This window comes from Tympanuchus pallidicinctus, unplaced genomic scaffold (assembly GCF_026119805.1).
Source record: "Tympanuchus pallidicinctus isolate F22 unplaced genomic scaffold, pur_lepc_1.0 scaffold20, whole genome shotgun sequence".
NCBI classification, from domain to species: Eukaryota; Metazoa; Chordata; class Aves; order Galliformes; family Phasianidae; genus Tympanuchus; species Tympanuchus pallidicinctus.
Window position 1 is genome coordinate 6,090,997 of NW_026294722.1, and position 20,748 is coordinate 6,111,744.

The 20,748-nt window shown below is 40.0% G+C and overlaps 1 protein-coding gene across 4 annotated transcripts in view; it reads right to left on the minus strand.

Annotated features, from left to right (window-relative positions):
* Nucleotides 1–366: 366 nt before the first annotated feature.
* OSBPL2 (oxysterol binding protein like 2) overlaps nucleotides 367–20,748 on the minus strand; it is a 29,359-nt gene continuing 8,977 nt past the window's right edge. For all 4 annotated transcript variants that reach the window (XM_052683843.1, XM_052683845.1, XM_052683846.1 and 1 more), the window contains 13 exons: nucleotides 20,280–20,444; nucleotides 14,720–14,867; nucleotides 14,379–14,454; nucleotides 13,011–13,145; nucleotides 12,198–12,295; nucleotides 11,324–11,506; nucleotides 9,444–9,551; nucleotides 8,434–8,523; nucleotides 7,671–7,794; nucleotides 5,726–5,854; nucleotides 4,876–4,999; nucleotides 4,202–4,292; nucleotides 367–3,452 (listed from right to left, as the gene is read on the minus strand). In XM_052683843.1, the coding sequence (XP_052539803.1) occupies nucleotides 3,350–3,452; nucleotides 4,202–4,292; nucleotides 4,876–4,999; nucleotides 5,726–5,854; nucleotides 7,671–7,794; nucleotides 8,434–8,523; nucleotides 9,444–9,551; nucleotides 11,324–11,506; nucleotides 12,198–12,295; nucleotides 13,011–13,145; nucleotides 14,379–14,454; nucleotides 14,720–14,867; nucleotides 20,280–20,316 (1,446 nt within the window). In that variant the 5' untranslated portion in view covers nucleotides 20,317–20,444 and the 3' untranslated portion in view covers nucleotides 367–3,349. The remainder of the gene's footprint in view (nucleotides 3,453–4,201; nucleotides 4,293–4,875; nucleotides 5,000–5,725; nucleotides 5,855–7,670; nucleotides 7,795–8,433; nucleotides 8,524–9,443; nucleotides 9,552–11,323; nucleotides 11,507–12,197; nucleotides 12,296–13,010; nucleotides 13,146–14,378; nucleotides 14,455–14,719; nucleotides 14,868–20,279; nucleotides 20,445–20,748) is intronic.

Below are 20,748 nucleotides of genomic sequence, written 5' to 3' on the forward strand. Positions count from 1 at the left end.
CGTCCGCAGACCTGTACAGACTTCTCTAAAAAGCCAAAGATGGTTGTTAATAGAGACGGGCATCGACAGTTATTAAATATTACAAAAATAAATGCATTTCACTCAGCGGCTCGGCAGAGCCGGGCCTCATCGCAGGGCCGGGCCTCGCCGCCCCTTCCCCTCCCTCCCTCCGACCCCGCTCAGGAGCACGACACGAGCAGAGGCGCCGCAGGGCAGAGCCACGCTGAACCCTTTGTGACCATTTTGGGGGAAAGCTGTGGAGATTCTGGGAGTGCTTCAGCCAAAGAATTTCCACTGCTTGGTCTCAATTCACTGAGAAACAATTTTCAGTCATTACACAGCTGCAAATGCAGCCGTTTGGTTCTGTTTTGTTGTTGTTTTTTAATCTGACCAATTCAGGGCACACTCCTGTCCTTGTCGATCAGCACCAGCCATCCCACAAGCACCACTGAGGCAGCTGCCCCCAGCCCTCAGGCACAAAGCGCCCAGTGCCCACACAGCGCCCTCCCACAGAGCTCTCAGCAGCCACTCCATCCCTCCACCAAAACATCATTTTCACCTCACGCCCCCCCCCCTTCTCCCCCCGGCACTCAGAGCTCGGATTTAAATCACTTTTTGCACAACAAACATCGTGGTGACCATAAGCGACCTGGCCACCTCCAGCCGTATCCTCACAAGCTGCCCCTGCCTCCCTGTACACAAACCTCTCTCACCACCTAGAGGCCCGAAGGAAATTAAGCATTTATTATAATTTTCTTTCTAGATGGTTTCTCTACAGTATTAACATATACTAACACAGTTATCTTATATACAGTGCTTAATCAAGTTATAAAAGTGACATTCTTTTAAAAGGTGCAAAGTTATGTTCTGACATGTAAACTACTGAGGCGAGATCTGCATTTAAAATATATTTTTTTCCACTTCCAGAGCGATCACCGGGTGCCATCGGGCATCCTGGGGCTCGCCAGGCAGAGACTTTTCAGCAGCAATGAGAAAATATTTTGTAAATGTTTTCAGTGAAGAACAATAAATTAAAAGAACAGAGTTGGAACCCATTCGAGATATCCCTAAAAACCATTACACTAAAGAGAGGAGAGAACGGGCTAAAGACGGAGCTAACTCTGACTTTAGGAAACTTGCCAATTTATTTTTAAATTACATGAAATTCCTCAACTGAAGTTTCAAATAAACATGGTATAATTCTGTGTTTGCATAATGAAAACGGGGTTTAAATTAAAATTCTAATCCAAGAGAAGAGAGATGCTAACCTGTCCATTCCTTGTTAAAAACATAGTATTTACCAATTACTCTGCATTTTTTCCATTCTATTCACATGCTTTTAAAGAGCACTGACTCCAACCTTAATTATAATTTAGCTTAAGCAAGTTTTAATCTCCTGTGAGATGTTAAACTGGCTTAGCCTGTGAATCTTTACAATCCTCATCCAGTAGGAATGGTTCCACAGCGGGCAGAAAATCTGCAAGGAACATTCCAATGCCTGGAACAGCAATTCAAGTTGATTTTTACACAAAGACTCAGAAGTATTTCTATGCTATCCCATACTGACCAGCAGGGTCTTTTTAAAAGTCAAGCATCTGAGCGTTTATTAGAAACAAAATATAAATTTGTTCTCTGAGCCACATTACCACATTTAGTTTGAGTGTAAAGAACATCAGAAAGTGTGATTTCTGGCAACAGAACAACGTTGCCATGACCACATTTCAGGTTAGGCCTTTTTATTGCCTTGAATTTTTACCATTTGTCTCAGTTTTCCAACAAAGAAAACAACTAAATCCCCCAAATTAAAGTTAGTCCAATCACGTGGTGCATAATTTGATACAAAAATGTTTCTCCATGATCATGTTACCTTTTGCTTTCTAATCCTATCACTGGGATAGAAGCACAACCTGCTCTTCAGATGAAACCATCAATGTGTTTTGGCATCAGCTGGATCAATTCTTCCACAAATTCCTCAAGGTGCTGCTGTTTGCACCAGTGATCTCTGAACCACTGTAAGCCTAAATGCAATGCAGCCATTTTCCTTTTTTGCCCAGTTCCTCAAAAGTTTTCATTAAAAAACAAACAAAAAAAAAAAACCAAGCAACCTCAGGATTAGTTTTACTCACTAGGCCTAATTTTTCCTGACTCCTTTCCTCTCTCCTCACCAGAAGTGTATCACTTGGAAAGAAAATTAATGGATCAGTCCAGTAATTGATCTGTAGTTCAATTATTTCCATTATATGGCTTTGACGTTTCAATATGGAACGAAAAAATTCCACTTCTATGACATCACATGCTCACAGAAAACATGTAATAGGTAACTATGCCACAGCTTGAAATTGATTCTGCTCTTTTACAACATACAAAACAGACGTGACCTAATAATGAAAAACATGCAAACAAAAACATCCCAGAAATATGAGATCTGTGTGGATATACATACCAAGTGCTTCCAAATAAAACTTTAGTCTAGAAGCATATTTAGTGCCAAAGCTGCCAAAAGTAGTGCAGAAGATCTAAGCCTCCAAGTGGTAGCAAGCAATATATTTTACATTGTAACCACCTCTACATTCCTGCAATTGCTCCTGAAGTTCCCCATACTTTAAGAGCAGCACTGACTTCAGAAAAAGCAGGCATCATTTAATGCACCTTGCTCTTAACACGTGTTTTATGTAGTTTTATCACAGGTATACAGTTTAATGCTCACAGTGACCAGAAATTGTGAAGACTTTGTAACAGATGACTACAGTTTGAGAAGCTAAAGTTGTTTTTTTGTTTCTCAATGTCTTTGAATTACTGAATCATATTGAGAGAGGGGGGCCAGCAGCTCCAGTCCCCACATAGTGCTACATACTGTATGAAAGTTTCACATGCATCTCTTCGTGGGAAATAGCCACAGTACTAGATGTGATCATGTTCGTACCTTGTGAACTTTTCATCCCTGCTCCAAGTTCTGAAAACTTAGATTCCTCACTACTCTAAGTCAAGATGGTATTATCTCTATTTTCTTAAAGTTACATAGTTTTCAAGGATGTTACGAGCTCTACCAGATACAGCATACCTTCCTGACAAAAAACTAGGGAAAAAATGGAGAACCAAAGGTCCCTTTAAAAATTAGTGAAAATATGATGATTTCAGGTGTAGCCTTATGAAAAGAATGCAACAGTGTTTAAATATTTGGCAATCCAACATTAGTGACCATTAAATCCTTGACTGCTGACTGATAGATGTTTTGTTAGGATTTACTTAGAAAAGCTGAATTTTGTTATTCACAAAACCAGACTAACTGGCTTACAATGAAATCTAGTAACTAGATGTCCAGATGAGATGAGCTATTGGTTCCATTATTTCAATATATGTCCGGACAGTCTGAGAAATTTCTATCAAAATAGCCACCTGAGTACAGCCAGTCTGGAGTCCCGGTGTGTGGGTTGGTGCCTTGATGAAACCACCTGGAGAACAGAAAAAAAACAGGCAGTTAGGAGGGGGAACAAAAAGCCCAGAACTTTGCTTCTTTCCCAACAACATTATTGAAAGACACTGGTATTTCTTACTGGAGGAGCCTCTGCCAGTATTCTGAGCATGAAAAACAAGGCACTGAGCTTCCTGCACAGTGGTCACTGCCTTACCATTCATTCTCTTTTGCATGAAGTCAGGAAGGAGTACAAAATGGATTTTCAAATTGCTGTCTTATTCCAAATAATAGACACTGATATTTTTGATCATATATTGATAACATACCATTATTTTTTACTTTATAAGAGTTTTTTTAAAAGCAGTTTCTGAAGTAACCATCCAAAAAGTCCTAGAAGTTTGAAAGTAAGAGGCCTTAAAGGGCCACAACATGCTACTCAACTGCCAAAAGCTAGACAGGAATTGGCTATGGCACAAAATGGGACTTAATGTTTTATTCAGTCTATGAAAAAGATGAGTTCTGAGAGCTTAAAACAAAATCAAAACAGCATTACCAGTTATTTATGACAGATTTCAGCATTTATTATAATTTCCTAGCACAAAATTATCAGCAATTTGGTTTTCCAGCTCCATTATTTAAGAGATGACCAGCAAATTACTACAAAATAATACAAACTGTGCTGTCATGCAGGAAATCAAACACACGTTGTCTTCACTAAAAGCATTTCAGGCAGTAAACCAGCAGCATTCAGAGCATTACACAAGTGCCCAGCTTGCTGCTCCTTACCGTGTCCGCCACTCCACTTCGTCTCTCGCACGCTCCTTGCGAGCAGCTCTTTGTTTCTCCTCTAGTCTCTCTTTTTCTTTACTAGCCACATCTAGCAAACATTTCAATGAGAACAGTTGTTTAGCAAAATGGAAACAAAAAGGCAGAAAACAGGAAAAAGACTGCAAAGAAATAAAACATATTTCATTCGAATGAGAGAAAGTGTTTGCTGGACACAATCTGCTCAACAATGACAACTGCAGGTGACAAAACTAAAACTGTCGTATCAGAAATGTTGTGACTACAAACAGAGTACATGGTAAAATTACAGAGCATTATCCACCCAGACAGTGGGAAAGAATTTAGATTGAGTATAACAGTGGGTTTTTTTTCCCCCCCTACTATCTGATAAACACCAGAGCAAGAGAAGACGCCTGCCAGCATCCCCCAACAAACATGCAATGTCCTCCAACACAGGATTGCAGACTTGAGATCCACCTGGGACACACTTGCTCTCCCAGGCTATTCAAGGAGAAAACAGACATTATACTGTACAAAAGCATGATCATGATGAAATGATGTTAACATCGCTTTGAGAATAAGAAACTGAAGATATCATTCCACAGCAAACAACCCCCATTCAGTTACCCCTCTCAGATGTTACCAATGTGAAAACATGTTCTTCAAACACATACCCATGTTTCCATTTTCCATGTTTCTGATATCTGGCCGTAGCCGACAGTCAGTGGGAGCTAATATTGCTTCCATGCCCTTCTCCAGCTCATTGAGACTCACAGCAAAACTGGTGAAATTGTACATCTTGAAGGCAAATTGCAGACAAAACACACGTTATTTTGGCAAAGCAGCAATAGGCTTCCTGTATTGAATGGATACAACAAAGCTTCTAAGAGAAATTACTGAGTCAAACCCTATTCCATCTGCCTCCTTGAAAGCAAGACAGGTTCATTCCAAACTGACTTTTTTTTTTTAAAGAGGAGGGAGGAGCAGTATGGAGATCACAACAGTCTTTGCTTCAGAAAACAGAAACGTATTTCCTCTATATCGGATATTAAACACCATGATTTTTCTTTATAAGGAAAAAAGTAAACATCTAAAACTAAGAAAACAAGTCATTTGTCCCAGGAAAGCATGCACGTTTTCATTCATTAATTTCAGAGAACATTAACTTGGGTTAATATCCAGATGCCCAGTTACTGCATTTTTGGAAGCCTGCCTTCCAACAGCAGGTGAGCAGTGGGGAGCACACATCCATATTTCAGCCACTCCCTGCACAAAGATCTCACAGATCGCACAGTGAAGCAGCTGCAGTCAGATCACACATTCTACCAACTCTGCTGCTCTCAGCACAGGAATGAAGCAGACAGCTTGCTTCAGTTTAATTTTGCTGCTGAAGCAAGAACTGCCAGAACCTGCCAAGAAGCACACTAAGGACAGACACTTTCAATAGGGCTTCCTTTAAACATTACTCATGTTCCCTAGGATGTCACTAGTGACAGGAACACACACATTGATTGAAACAGTTACCTGTGATGAGTTGGGTGGCCTACAATTTATTCTCCAAAGCAATTTACTGCCTGGTATAAACTGCACGGTGTCTTGAACTTCTGGCATATCGTCAGCCTCATCATTTTCCGATTTTATAACATCCTCACTCTGAAACAAAGACAACACCATTACTCCCTCAGGTTCAAATGAGTCCAGACTGCAGTTCAAACTAGTTTCTGTAATGGCAGAAGAAGGATAATTTATCACGCTTGCCTTTTGGATCCCGACTGCTTTGCTTGCAAAAGTACCTTGTTTATTTAATTAATAAGGAATGAATTAGTGTATGAGTTCATCAATTTTACTTTAGCTAAAACATGCCACCTTTTCACACTGAGAATCAAGCTCCACATCAGTTTATATACATCAATGCACATTCTGTTTAAGTTGCAGTAAGAATTCAACAACTACTCTTAGAAGAAACTAGTATTTCCCATTCCCAGAGAAGGCTCTGGCCTGCACTCCCACTCTCAATGCCGTGGTATGTGCTAGCAGTGGCAATCTCACAGAGCTGGACTATCATTTCTGAATTCTACCTGAGGGCAGAAAACAGGATGAAGATTTTTATTTCATCACCTCACTATTTTTATTCCACCGTTCACGGACCTCAATCACTTTTGTCCTGGCTATCTATTCTAGGAATAAAATACAATCTGGTTCTGCAAGCAGTTAGAGGAAAGAAAGAGGCTGCACACAGCACAAACACAGCAGAAAACATCTTCCTCATACGACTGAAAGGCAAGCAGAGCACAAACATATCAAGCATTATCTCTACACAGGATCAGACCAAACAACACCAGCTATAGTGTTTAATCCACTTGAGCTGCACAGACCCAGATCCCCTGACAGCTTCCCTTGACTACCTGAAGACCTGCTTTTGCATGCTTGGTCCCTATCATCAGACTGAACCACAGGAGAATGTGCCTCAGAACACAGCTGCACTGTAAAAGTTCAGAGGATCTCAACACGAGAAATCACCTGAAAGCACAGCCATCAGAATGGAAGAGGCAATATCTACTGTTAGAGTGTCACAGTTCTCCTATTTTCCTTCTGCCTCCTCTGATGTGTCTCATTTGCTCTCTTCAAAACAGTTCCTCCTCTAAATATAAATTCCACAGGAAGGAAGGAAGGAAGGAGTTGACTTTCTTAGGGTGAACAAAATCTTATTATTTAAAAATAAGTCAAAATACAAGCCTGCACCATGACAGAATCCAGAGGCAAAAAACAAGGCCTATTCTTGCTCTGGATCCCCGTCATGTGAGTATTTAAAAGACAGACTGAGTCTAGCAAGCAGAAGCTAATCACTCTCCACTTTAGCTCATCATTTGCATTTCATACAAGCAACCAGAGCCCATGAGACTTTTGTTGACACTGGAAAACACAACAGTCCTCTGCATCACACTACATTTTGCATTTTCCATATAACCCTGAGGCTTTGGCAGTAACTTATCTGATCCGGACACGTGATGAAAAAAATCCACAAATTCCCAGACCCTTCTGCTTTAAAGGATGTCTGCACCAGAAATTCAAAAAGGCTGCATCACCCAAAAAGGCATAAATGACTTAAACATGGTACTTAGGGAATTTTCTTTTCAAATGCCCACATTCAGATATTTTCACATCTAGCAGCAGCAGTACAGACACTTTCTTTGTTGAAGAAAAGGCTTGGGAGCTGATAAATGACAACTCTGACAAGTCTCTAGCAATCACCATTTCTGTAAGTTCTCAAATACCAGCAGCTCTCACAAAGCCAACACAATTCCAAAGTGCAACGCCTTCTCACAAAGCTGCATCCCTCAGACCCCTACCACAAGATGAACAATTATAACCCTCCACGTACCACCAACCCAACCATTTCTGAGAAGATGATTTCCTCTCATTTTATATATTTTGGTATTTTTACTCCCTATAGGATCCTTAATCTTACCGGCTTCAATTTCTTTTGCTCACCACCTCTCTTCTCATTCTTTTTGTAAGTCTCATACGTGGTGGGATCAGTGCACCACAAGCATTCTGTCCACTTGCCATAGATGATGCACAGCTTCTTTCTGCTGCAGAGAGAGAAAAGGAGAGTTAGCTTTAGCTTCCCATAAGGCCTTCTAAGCCAAGTCATACAGATCCTGGTCTGCATTAAGCACACAGCTTCCTACTCTGCTGTCTTTTGTTTCTTTGCAGATTTCTTAGAATCCAGATACTAGATTAATGCAAAGAAAATGATTCACCTTCAACTAGTCTTTTTGGCATTCAGTCCTGCAGAACACATCCTCATGACTTAGTCACACACCTTTTGCTATTGTTAAATGAGCGTGGGTGCAGCAAAGCCAACAGCTTGCAGTACAGACCCCAAGAATCACACAACAGCCTTGGGCTTGATTAAATACTTTCAATAACTTCATTCTCATTATTTTTAGCTCAAGAATGAAATTGCAACTGTGCAACAGTGAAATCAGCTTCAACTATTCTGCTTTCCCTGGCCACTGTGCAAGTGGCCAGACTGGAGAGTTTCCTAGTACTGCTGGAAATCCTCATCCCAACTGAGGAATCTTAATCCCAACACTGAGAATGCAAAAGGTTATAAACTGCACTGCTAACAACTCTGCACTCACAGCAGTCAAGGTCACCACGTCAGCACTAAAGCAGTATCTATCACAGTGCACAGAAACAGAGAGGCCAACAGACATAGCACTTACTTTTTGTCCTGGATGTATCCCTCTACTCTGTGAAGCTCTTTTCCAAACAGCCCACACGGTTTAAAATTAAGGACACATTTATCTCCAGTACTGCAGAGAAAATTTCAAGTACACACTTCAGAAGCAAGCCCCTAAACACATTAACAAGACCATTTCCCCTTACCCCCACCCACCTGCACTTTATTTTAGCTTTTTTTCATGTCATAATGAGAGGTAATTATTGATATCATAATTTAACTCATTCAGATAATAAACCATAGTTATCACAGTGAGGTATGTGGCCAAGTTTCTATATTAAGCACAGAGAGACCATCTTGGGTTGCAGGTGTGAATTTAAGAGACAGCTGCAGATTTGATGAGGTGGAAGTACCAGCACAGCAGCCTGTTGGAATAAAGCTTCAATCTATTCACACAAAAAACAGGTGCTGTATTACAGGTGCTGCATTCTTCTGCAATAAAGAAGTTTTCCAAAAAAATCTCCTATTTTACAGGAGATTATTCTCTCCTTCATTTTACGTAAAGTCAAAAGCTTTTTTTATAGGCAGTTGGCAGAGCAATTGACATGCTCTATGTTCACATTATACTACTACTCTACAGTCATTTATCTGTGCTGCACTCTTAATTGAATACATTTTCTATTATCAAAATTAAAAGAGAGCCAAATGAAAATCAAGCTGATGGAGGTCTACAGCACGCTTCCAGCAATTATTCCATTTAATGGTTCTGGAGTTATATTTAATTTCTGTTCTCTGTCAGTAAGGCTGAATTTGAATAGGTAACTCACAAATGCAAAAGCTTTGTAGCCCATAAGCCATCTATCTATTCATTTGCCTTTTCATTTACATTACGATGATACAAAGCTCAGCCCAATGAATAGTTTGCATTTGTCAGAAAATGGGGAAAAAAAACCACTCTGGGCCTACAAATACTGAAGGTGTGCATCCCAGGGCAGTGCCTGCTTTGTAACACAAGTGAAAAGGACCACACACCACCCCTAGGATTGGCCTTACCTGTGATTCACGATTTCTACCGTTCCATATTGTTCTAGCCACAGTTTACCAATAATTACATTATGTACACAACAGGTTGGATTTGTCCATGTGTAAGCTTCACTATGTCTGCAAAGAAAACAGAAAAATAAATCCGTTTCTTGAGCTTGCAGTGGAATGTAAGCCTGTTGGAGCTCTATTTGCAGCAGGGCAAAATATTTACTGCTCCCATGAACAGCCAGCAGCAAACTTCAAAACAGAGAAGAAACAGACTTTCCTTTGTAAGCCAACCATGCTGCGTGTAAACACGAGGGCGAGTTAACAGTGCAATATGCCCTCTCCTTTTCTTCCTTATTAAAGAGTTGAATTAGCAAGTTTTACAGTTGCTGTGCTTTCGAATACAGATTCCAGCTCCATAAAGTGAGCTTTTAAAGTTGCCTGTGATAGAAAATAAGGCTCGGATGAGAACTGGACTGACAAAGCCTAACACTGCCTGCTACTCAGCTGCTGCAGCAGCACTGCAGACTTCTTCCTAAAGCACTTTCTTGTAAACCTGTATCATAGCCCAGAGAGTTTGGTTAGGTTTTCTTATAACTCAAAGTGGTCCTCTGAGTTTTCCAGCAAAAGTTAGCCTCCATCAGATTAGCAATCAATCTGGTTAGCAATCAACCCATGTTAGAAAAGCATGCAAACTCTACTTTAATACAAAAAAAAAATTAAAAAAGCAGAAATAAGCAGCATCCTCTGTAACAAATGCCTTGGGCTCCTAGTTCCATTAAGCATGGAGCAAACAAACATACTTAATATTTCCAATTGTCAGAGAAAAAAAACAGATCAACAAAGTCTGACAGTCTTCTACAGCAAACTATATTCAGGTGTACTTCAGAATAACGACTACTCTTCAAGTGGGGGAAAAAACAAAATCATCCCCCTCAGCCTTAGTGTATGCTTTTATTCATGAACTTATTGACAGCAAAATCCGTGGAGCATAAAATATAACAGAAGACATTCATGCCCTGTGAAGATGAATTGAGATGTTTATTTGTGCCGGAAAAGCGGGGAAGAATTGTGCTTTGTAACACAGAAAACACAGTCAGAGTCAACATAAACACAGTGCTTCAGCCTGATTGATGATGTTCCCTAAACTTAAGTCTGGCCCAGAATAACTTCAGGCTTCTCAAACCAACAGACTGGTATGAATCACAACATTAAGGAGCTCAAAATCTGAGCTCAGCTTCTGCTGCTAACTTGATGCAAATATTTAAACCAAATGCTTTAGACATTTACACTGCAATTTAAATCTGTACGGTGATTTGATTAGGCAGAACAAGAATCCTAATCCTACATAAAGGCTCTCTCCCCACCAGCACATATTTTTGTCAAATCTGCATCTACTGTTCACAGTCATTTCTACATCCAGAGGAGATTTCCTCTATTTACATCAATATTTATATCCAAGACCAAGTTTTAAAAGATCAGATGCCAGCAGCTCGACAAACAAAAGAACTTTCTAAAGAAACTACAGGAAGAGTCAATGCTTTATATGGCAGTCAAGTTGCCTCTTTATTAAGACCAAATGTCTACTTCCTTTCTACGTGAATGCCTATCTTCAGAAGATATTTTAAAGCAACCTCAAAGTTAGGCCTGAGGAAAGCTTTTGGAAAAGCATTTTTGAGTATTCACTTGCAGAATGCCTGGCACAAACCAGCTTGTGGACAGCCACACGATTTGAGACATAACTGATCAGGAGGAAGAGGGAAAGGCACTGATGATTTCACTGGAAGCTGACAGAAATCCTGAGGAGCTTCTTGCACTCCGCCATCACACAGGCGGTCACTCTGAAGCAGCAGCACTGTTCACACACACACACGAGGTTCAAGGCATTTGCTTCTCATACTCACTTTAGAAGCTCCAAAGTAATCGTCCCCCGTGGCTCCGCTTCTATGCTCTTTCCCCAGAATTTCAATTTGGGGTAGATTGAGCCGTGAAAAATAAAGTCCTTATTGAGGCCTTCAGAATAAAATGCACTAATAGGTGGGTGGTGGCTGACTTGCTCAGATATAAACCTAAATCCTAAATCCTCCCTATCAACACAAGAAAGAGCATCACACACTTAGTCAACATACGGGAAAAGATAACAGAACTTGATACTTCCATGTTTTTTAAAAAGGATCTTTAAATTACTCTGAAGGTGATGCTTCCCAGCCCCACGACACATTTGAAATTAATAAAACGAAAGCAATAATCTTCTGAATACTTTTTAAACTGCTGTTTATACCCAGAATCAATCCCCACTGAAATACCCAAGTGACTTCCTACCTAGAAAAGCACCTGAAGAAGTTTGTCTGGAATAACTCTCAAAAACTCTGCAATTCCTTGGGCAGCAGTAGGAGGTCTGACTGGAGGTTTTTCTCTATAACTGATGTATCTCCCATTTCAGCAAGCTGAAAGCCTCTCTAACTAACTTATCTGATAGCAGTAAGCACAACACTCTTTAAAATTAGTTAATATTCTCTGTTCAGGTGTCTTCAGCAGAACTTCAACTATTTATTCTCTGAACAATTCTAAGAATACTCTGCATTGACACAGAAATAACACTACTTCTATAAAAACCTCTCAAACATTTTGTATTAGTTAGGGAAAATAATTTTAGTTAAACTCAGAAAAGTATTAAACATATTTTAATAGTTTTTTATTTACTTTGGTGAATAAACAACCAAGCCAGTGTGACTGCCTGCTCACACAGCCAGCCTCAGATCCCAATTCAATTATTACCTTGTTAATTCATAGGTTTCTCCTAACAGGGGGTTAAATGGTTTGCCAGTTCTCTCCCACTGAGAAGCTACAGCAGAAACTGCAAAAGCAGCTACAGCCTGTAAGAAAATAAGAACACAGTTATATTAACAGTTCATTAAAACTGTTTTGTTTGTTTGTTTGTTTTTGTTTCTTAGTTTTTGGCATAGTACAATATTTTATTATTCTTCCAAAAAGAAAGCTCTATATGTTGCTTAAGGCCAAAATGCTGGCAATCCGTGGGATATAATATAGAAGTAGGGAAATAGAAGCAGTTAACAAGCCTATCATTCCAAAAGGAGTCATTTTCTGTAGTACATTTTGCCAGGCTGTACTCTGTTCCATGCTCCTCTCTTACCTCTAGAAATCATGGAGCCATTCAACAATTCAAATTAATGCTTGTGACCTATTTTGGAAAGCTCAGGAGCCTCTGTGGCACCAGGGCACAATACAACTTCATTTTAAGGTGATTTAAAGCCAAGATCTCATCTTTATAACACATAAATACCAAAGAGTCACAGCTAAAACAGCCCTGAACAGGCTGAGGGCCTTGGGAAGGGTCAGTTGTTGCACTGCCCTGCTGAAGACCTTTGCGCAAAGTATCAAGTAGGAAAGCATCACACATAACTCATGTCAACCACTGCATAACAGGAAATTGCTCTAGACAGACAAACATGGGTATTCTTACAACAGCACTGGAGAAGGAGATGCACTCAAAAGAAGAGTTAATACAAAAAACCCTTGAGAAAGAGAAACCACTTCTGAACTAACAACAAGCTGGTAGCTGGGACTTGCCTGCATTCTTTCCAAGGGATCTGCATGACTACAAGCCTTATTAATGAGGTATATGTGTTCCATATATTCAGTTATCCGCTGAAGGAAACTCAATGGCTCATTGAAGACAATGGGCATCGTAATCTTAGACAACTCCTAGGTAACAAAAGGACAAGTTAATTTCTTTGAGCATTACGTTATCAACTGACAACACTAAGAATACTGAAAGTAAGCTGTGGGTTAGTTGAGTCGTCAAGTGTGTTTGCAAGAACACAAGTCAGCAGCAGAACTGGAACTGTTAGAGCTGAAAGGGAGTAGAAGCACTGCAGAACTCTACTAGAGATCAGAAAGAATGAAAAAAACTTTAAAAGTTGATCCAACTAACCCAGTAAATTCAAGAAAAATGCTACCTTCTACCTTCTAGTGTATGTTCTACACAAAAGAGGTTAAGATTTCTGTAGCTAGTGGAAATGATGCACCACCCAGCTCATTACAGGTATCCAGGTACCACACACTTCTTTGAAAACCTCACATATCTGTATGCATAAAATCTAACTATTCTACTGCAGGAATCACAAATTATTTGTTAGGAGGAACAGTTATATAACAATATCTGAATTGCTCTAACATATTTTAGTGGCTTTATTAAAACAATCTGTTATTTCCATCAGTATGTCTCTCATTTCCCATGTGGATACAAGACACACAAAGCTCACACAGATTTCCAGCTCCCCAGGTCTTTTACTATTTGCCATCAAATCTAGATGTTTATTAAAACAGCTGCACTAATACTGGGCACTTCCATCTTTCACATGCTTACAATTTAGTGGAGCAGAAAATGCCATCAGATAGTTAACACAACAGTTGCTTTCCATTGTCACAGGCAGTAAGGAAAAGTCACTCCTGGCTAACCTGATTTGGTCAGGCAAATCGTTCTGATAGAATGTCATCCATCCCAACCAAAGGAGTTTTGATGGTACTTTTCTCTCTCCTAGATGACATAAGCTAAGCTGGCAAAGCAACTCACTGACTTGCCTGTTGCATTCCCTAAGTACTGTGCTGGCAGATCTAGAGTAGATACGAATGTCTGAAACCAGCAGCAAAAAAAAACAATAACAAAGAAGAGAATGCTGTGTTAATCAAAGCATAATTAACTATATTGTTAAGGACTTTAGCATAGCTCTTACAGGACTGTGTTAGAAACACCAACTTACGTGCTCCAACGGCTAAAGTGAGAAAGGCAGCAGAGTTGGCAGTTTAAGATTATGTTCCTTGCAGGAAAAATACAAAATGCAGCAGGTATATTCTGCATGCAGGTTTTAAGGAATACAATTAATGAGTCAAAGTCAGAAAACTTAATATCAGCATACTTAATCTAGGCTAACTTACCAGTCCAATGCACTTTTTTAATATGCTCCACACACTAAAATCACTTCTAGAAAACATTGGGGCAGGCAATGACGTCCTATAATTGGAAAAAAAAGAACAGCAACAAGTCTGTCACTACAAGTTCCTTAAAAAAAAAAAATAATAAAAAAATAATTTACAGGTACTAAAGTACTTAATAAAGGAAATGAAGCATTAATTACCACTTGACATTGGAAGCAGACAAGTGGAATGCGTTTCAGTTTCAGAGAAACAACCTCTTTCTTGGTGAGAACAGTAATACCCCCCACAACCATGATCCAGCACGGTCATTTCTCATTTCCTGCACAGTGCTGTGCATTTACCTGTGCCTCTTAATTCCATTTTCCTGAATCTCCGTCTCTCCGTTATGCTTTCCAGTCCTATTGCTTTGGTGTGGATCTAGATCAAGCATTTCTGCAACTTTATGATTTGCTTCTGAAAACTCTCCTGAAGAATTGTCAGAATCAAAGCCTATATGGAAAAAACACACAAAGCAATAACTTCTTGAGGGACCTTATGATGCCACAGAGCATCACTCACATTTTACAACTCTCACAGCATAAGCACACTTACACAGGGTCATTTTATTCTAAAAAGCATCAGAGGGAAGAACTTTTATCAAGTGACCAAATTCCCAAGAATTTAGAGCCAAGTGCTGCATTAGAATCAGGCATTCTCATCTGTTTTTTTTCATGCTGCCAAATATAAAACCAATTTAGAATCTTACAAGCTCTTCAATAGCTCCTAATCAGCTCCATTGCCTCTTCATCAGAGCTGTGATGTGATTATAATAATTTTGTTTAGCTACGTAGTTTTCCTTAAAGACCTTAGAAAAAATTAATTTAGCCTACTCACACTATCAGATACAAAGCATTTAAGGAGGAAAAAAGCCCATTTCACAACCTAGTGGCAAACATCCATATTACTCCAGCAACAGAAATATAGGATATCTAACTTGTTTGCCATCCGCGTGTGCAAACTTCACACATAAGAACCCAAACACATCAGAACAAATTCTTCAACTGCTGAACCTGCAGTGCTGAAGCACACAAAACATACAGGCATCACTCCAGACAAAAACAACGTGGTAAGATGACAGCATTAGGTCATAGCTACTCCTCCCCTGATCTCCCTTTAAAACTACTGAAAGCCTACACTGTAAGAAAGGCTGCATGCAATTCAACCTCATCCTTTAAGAGATTAACGTGAGATTAGGTAAGGACAGCATCACCAAGAACAGACTTCCCTTTTGGTTCTGCACTCAGCAGAGCTACTTGGAGGAAAGTTCTGCAAAGATTTCAATACGTGTAAGGACAAACAGAAGCCTCAAAGTAGTTTGAACATTCCATAGAAGTGTTAGAAAAACAAAACACTGGTGAGGGATTGGTCTAGAAAGGAGAAAAACGCCAAAATATTTTGAGGGAGATGTTTGTTAGACTTGGAGATTAATGAAGGATTTTTTAATTGTTTTTCCATTTATGTTCGTATTCCTTTCATTCCAGTTATCACAATCCAGGCAAGCACTTTCCTGTGCTGACAGTCACTATCACAACTAGGTGCAGCCAATTCTGAAGCCCAGCTGTGGATGCAGAAAGAATCCCAGGTGTTACAAAGCATGTAAGTACCCTCACAGAGTAAGGAAATTAGTTTTGACCAAGATTATTTCAGTTTCAGAGCAAGAAAAACAATGATTTTGGGGCATTAACTTCATTAAAAATGCAGATGTAAAGGGTGATGTCGCATATCAAACCCTCTCCTACATTTTGATGTTACAAGTGTGTAATTATACAGCAATAATGACACCTTAGCAGCTCTTAGTACTTCACTGGAAAATACGATAGTTGTATGTAACCAGGCAATGGAAATGAAGACTAATCTGAAACACCTGCCTTCAAAGAAAAGCAACACCTGTCCATCTTCAGTCAACCCGCAACAGAAGAATAGTTGTCATTTTTAAGGGCATTCCTAATCACAAATTAGCTTTTTAAGGGGCCCATTATGGTACAAGGAGATGGAGAAAGCAAATACCGTAGAGTATAAGGAAATAGCTTTGACTAATGAAGTGGGGAAAAACATGTGGGCTTGCAGGCAAACGTGCCCTCAGCCAGAAAGCTGATCAGGCCCACACAGCATATGGACCGTCATCACATTTAATGGGCATTCTGATCAGTTAAAGCACAGGCTTTCCCCTATGCTTTCCATCTTCTGTAACAGCTGGCTCATCTGCTCCAAGCCCAAACAGAAGTTTTAAAAGCTGCTTCTCAATGAAATTCCAAATGTTATAGTTCTGAGGAGAACTATCAGATGATGTTCTTCACAGAGGAAATACTGACTGGAATATTTACTGAAATGCTCTGTTACAGTTTTTCTAAGTTCCAAGTCTTTCAAGCTACCATTAAAGCCTTGAACTTGCAAAACTGAGTATCTGAGCTTCAATACAGGCCAGCTTTTGTACTGAAATAAAGCTTCAAAAACTAACAGAGTCAAAAATTAACTTAATCAAAAAGTCCCAAACTCTATGTGTCCAAGCTTTTAAAGTCTTCAGTTATCAAAGTCAGATGAACTGGTTACCAATGCTAATCCATTTCAAGAACTTAAAGAAAAAGTACTTGCCAGCAGCTCTAGTTCTCACAGTCCTCTTCTTCCCCATCCTGCAGATGAAACAAGCCCACTAAGCCATGTTACACATCCAGCTACGAGGGAGCAGAGTGGCACAGCGCTGCGTACACTGCACACACCAGGACACAAGACTGCCCTTTCATACACTCACCAGCTTCCTCAAATACTAATTAAGGTTTGTCACTCAAGACAGAAAGAGAATCAAAATAGCAAAGTGGTGAGAACCTTCATACCTAAAAAGGTTCCTTCAGACTGGATAAAAATGCTGTAAGTGCGCACAGTGAGTAAAATAAGAGGTCACTTTTTCTCAGCCAGAAATTACTGTTTCTCCCCCTTCCAAACAAGTCAGTCTCACACTGCATGGCCGTATCGTGCTGCTTCCAACAGGAGGCAGGCTGGGCTTTCACAACATCTGCAGTACTTCAATCCTGGGGCACAATCTGCTGATTGAATCCAAACACGATGGAAATATATACATCTGGCAGCAGGTAGCACACTTGCTCCTCCCTAGGAGGAAGCAACAGTTTACAGCAAACAAGAGCCAAGCAGTAGGAACAGCAGGGCAACCTTCTCTCAAACACACTGCACCAGATTGACCTCACAGATGCTGAACAGGCTTCCATGGAACCGCAGGTTAATATGTAAAAAAAAGTACAACAAAAGCTACTCAAGCTTATAAAAAATAAATTATTACCCTGTGACCAACTTACTGTAGTAAGCATTCTGCTGTTCTGTGCCAATCCTTCCACAAACCACTTTGGCAAAAAGATATCTGACAGAATTAATGAAAGGTCTGACACAACAAAAGTCAACAGCACAGCCTTTAACAAATTCAAAATGAGGTTAATAATCCCAAGGTGATGCAGGCCAGAGCGAAATGATCAAAGCCATGTGCTGACATAAGATTTTGAAGAATCTGAATTCATCAATGAATTTACCAGCTTTCCTGATCCAATCTCAGAGAAGTCTTCCTCCTGCATTTGAGAAAAATCAAATGCTGCACTGCCAAGAAATGACAGGCATTACACACAACATCTCTGAGATGCTCACAGTAATACTCAGTCCTGAAGTAAGGATGTCATGTGTCCAGCTAATCAGCAGTGACAATCACCTCTGATCACAAAGCAACTTCACTCTGGAAACTCTTCCCCAGCCAAAGTGACTCATCAGCTACACAGCACAGTCCATCCTGGACATTTACAGGTGTACTCATCATCAAACATCATTGGGTCAAATCACCTGCCAGCAGGATGACTCCCAACCACACAGCATGCAATGCCATCACATGAACATGACTTCTGGATGCGATGGGGACAGTGTCAGAAGCAGGAAACTTCACAACCTAAGAGATTAAATCCATCACAACAAAACCCAAGGGTCCACAGGGCAGATCTCTATTTGAGAAGTGGATGTCATCAAGTAATAACTACAGAAATGTTGAGGCCTTCTCAAGGAGTGATCTCACATTTTATAAGGGAGAACACATCACACAGGCTAAGATTGCTGCAGAATTCTAAAGCACAACTTCCCAAGGAGTTTCACTCCCCTGCTAAGCCTTGTTTGCAATTTGTAGGGCAGAAACAACAGCATCCAAACTACTAAAATCAAGGAAACTGTGGGAACACACTGCAAGCCCCACCGAGGAATGCAGAGCCCAGGACAACTGGGGAAGCAAGTGGAAAAGAGCCTGGGGTACATACTGTGTTCATATCAGCAGGGAAATGAGACACAGCTGGAGAATGAGCTTGTTCCTGGTAGCCACATCCCAGTCACAGACTTAAGGGAAAACCAGCACGTGTCTCAAGTTGGCTTCTGCCCATCTACTGCTCCGACTTAAGGAATGGAGAGTATGCTCAGAAAAAACAAGCTGAGGAGTCTGCCAAGGGCAATTTGCTTTTTTAATCAAAATTGAGAATCCCGAATCCTGAAGTTCTTAGTGTGGAATGCAAAAGCTTACTATGACTCAGAAAGGACCTCAATTCTGAGCTTAATCTCCTGGGGATACAGAGCATACACCTGGCTGCTTCAGAAACCAGCAGAAGAATGCAGACAGACCTATTAATAATTGTTCTTAGCATCACATTTATGTATGACCTGAAGAAGTCATAGATACAAAGAACTAGGCCTAGACTTTACTAGGCTTGTGCAAGTAATCCAACAAATGGACAGTAAGGTCTAAAGCATCCAGCTGGAACAAGAAATGGAACATCTGTCTTTAGAGGTACTCTCAAGGGAGAAAGACTGAAACAACTGTGACAAGTCCTGCACAGCCTGCTGTCAGTCACACTGTTCCAAACAGCTCTGTTTGCTCCTCACAGGAATCTCCAACCATGTCTAAGTCCATCTCACCTACCTGCATCTACCACACTACTTCCATTCTTTGGCTTTCATGATCGCCATCATTCTCCTTCATTCCCCTGATTTCACATCAAGTACCCTACACTCACCATTGCCAGTATTTCTCATTTCACCTCGAATTTCTAAGGAAAAATTTACATGCAAAACTCTGAACTACTTTGGGATTTTTGAAACTACTTTTTGTTTTGCTTTTTCTTTTCTTTTCTTTTCTTTTCTTTTCTTTTCTTTTCTTTTCTTTTCTTTTCTTTTCTTTTCTTTTCTTTTTAATGAAAATACTTAAAAGTATTTCATTTTGTCACTAAAACCACATAAGGATCTTACCAGTAATCACTCATCTTTATTACTTCAGAGAAATGCACTATTTGATGCACTGCTCCAGGGCGATGCAATTCCTGTTTGCTCTTCTAGAAACAGCACTGGATTGCCAAGCCTTTCAGTTCCCTATCCAGAAAGCATGCTTTTACAGCAATTTGTACAGATATAGAGGAATATTTCTCTATTTCAATTCTTTGGAATAAGTTTTCCATCAAAATAAATCGAATAACAGTGAAAATAACCTACAGGAGATATTTTCACCTTTCAAAGGGCCTTAAAAGCATTACTTCTCAAGCTGCTATACAATTACCTGCATCTCATGGAAAAATGAAAGCAAGACTGGCCCTAAAGAACTACTACAGTGGTAAAATAATAGCCAGCACTGAGCTTTAAAGAATAAAAATAAGATGAAATAAATTCATATTTCCAAGCCCAAACGTTTCTTCTTTTCAGAACACGGTACTACAAGTTTCACAAGCACTTTTCATTCTTTATTCCCTAGCAGTAATACATCTCTCGTACCTTACAGACACAATGCAGTTCAGAGCTTCTTTTTTCCCCTCCTCCTTTTCAGCACTGCCCCCCACTCACCCGTAACGGCATCATAGAACTCTTCTTCACTGTTCATCCTTCAGCGTGAAATCTCCGTACAGCCAGCTCAGCTTCCTCTAATGCATCATTCAACTTGATTTAGAGCTTAAGTGTCTGTACGCTTTTGAAGTCTTCTTTTGCAAGTTCCCAGCCGCTTTAGATGATCTATTTGACAAGACAGGGAAGAAGAATTAGCAACTCGCAAACTTCTTGCAAGCACAAACACACACACTTGACAGACACTCATTTTCCTATTTCTTCCCACGACAAAAGAAAGCCTTGGATTCTTGCATTCATGGAACAGTCACTAGGACTCTGAAGTCCTGCTGAAGATCAGTGCTGCTTACCACAAGAACAACCAAGATGTTATGTCACACTTGTTCTCTCTACATAAAAACATTATGGACACTATTATAAAATATACACTACTTACTGCAAGTTACATTTCAGACAAGGACAGCGAGAAGGA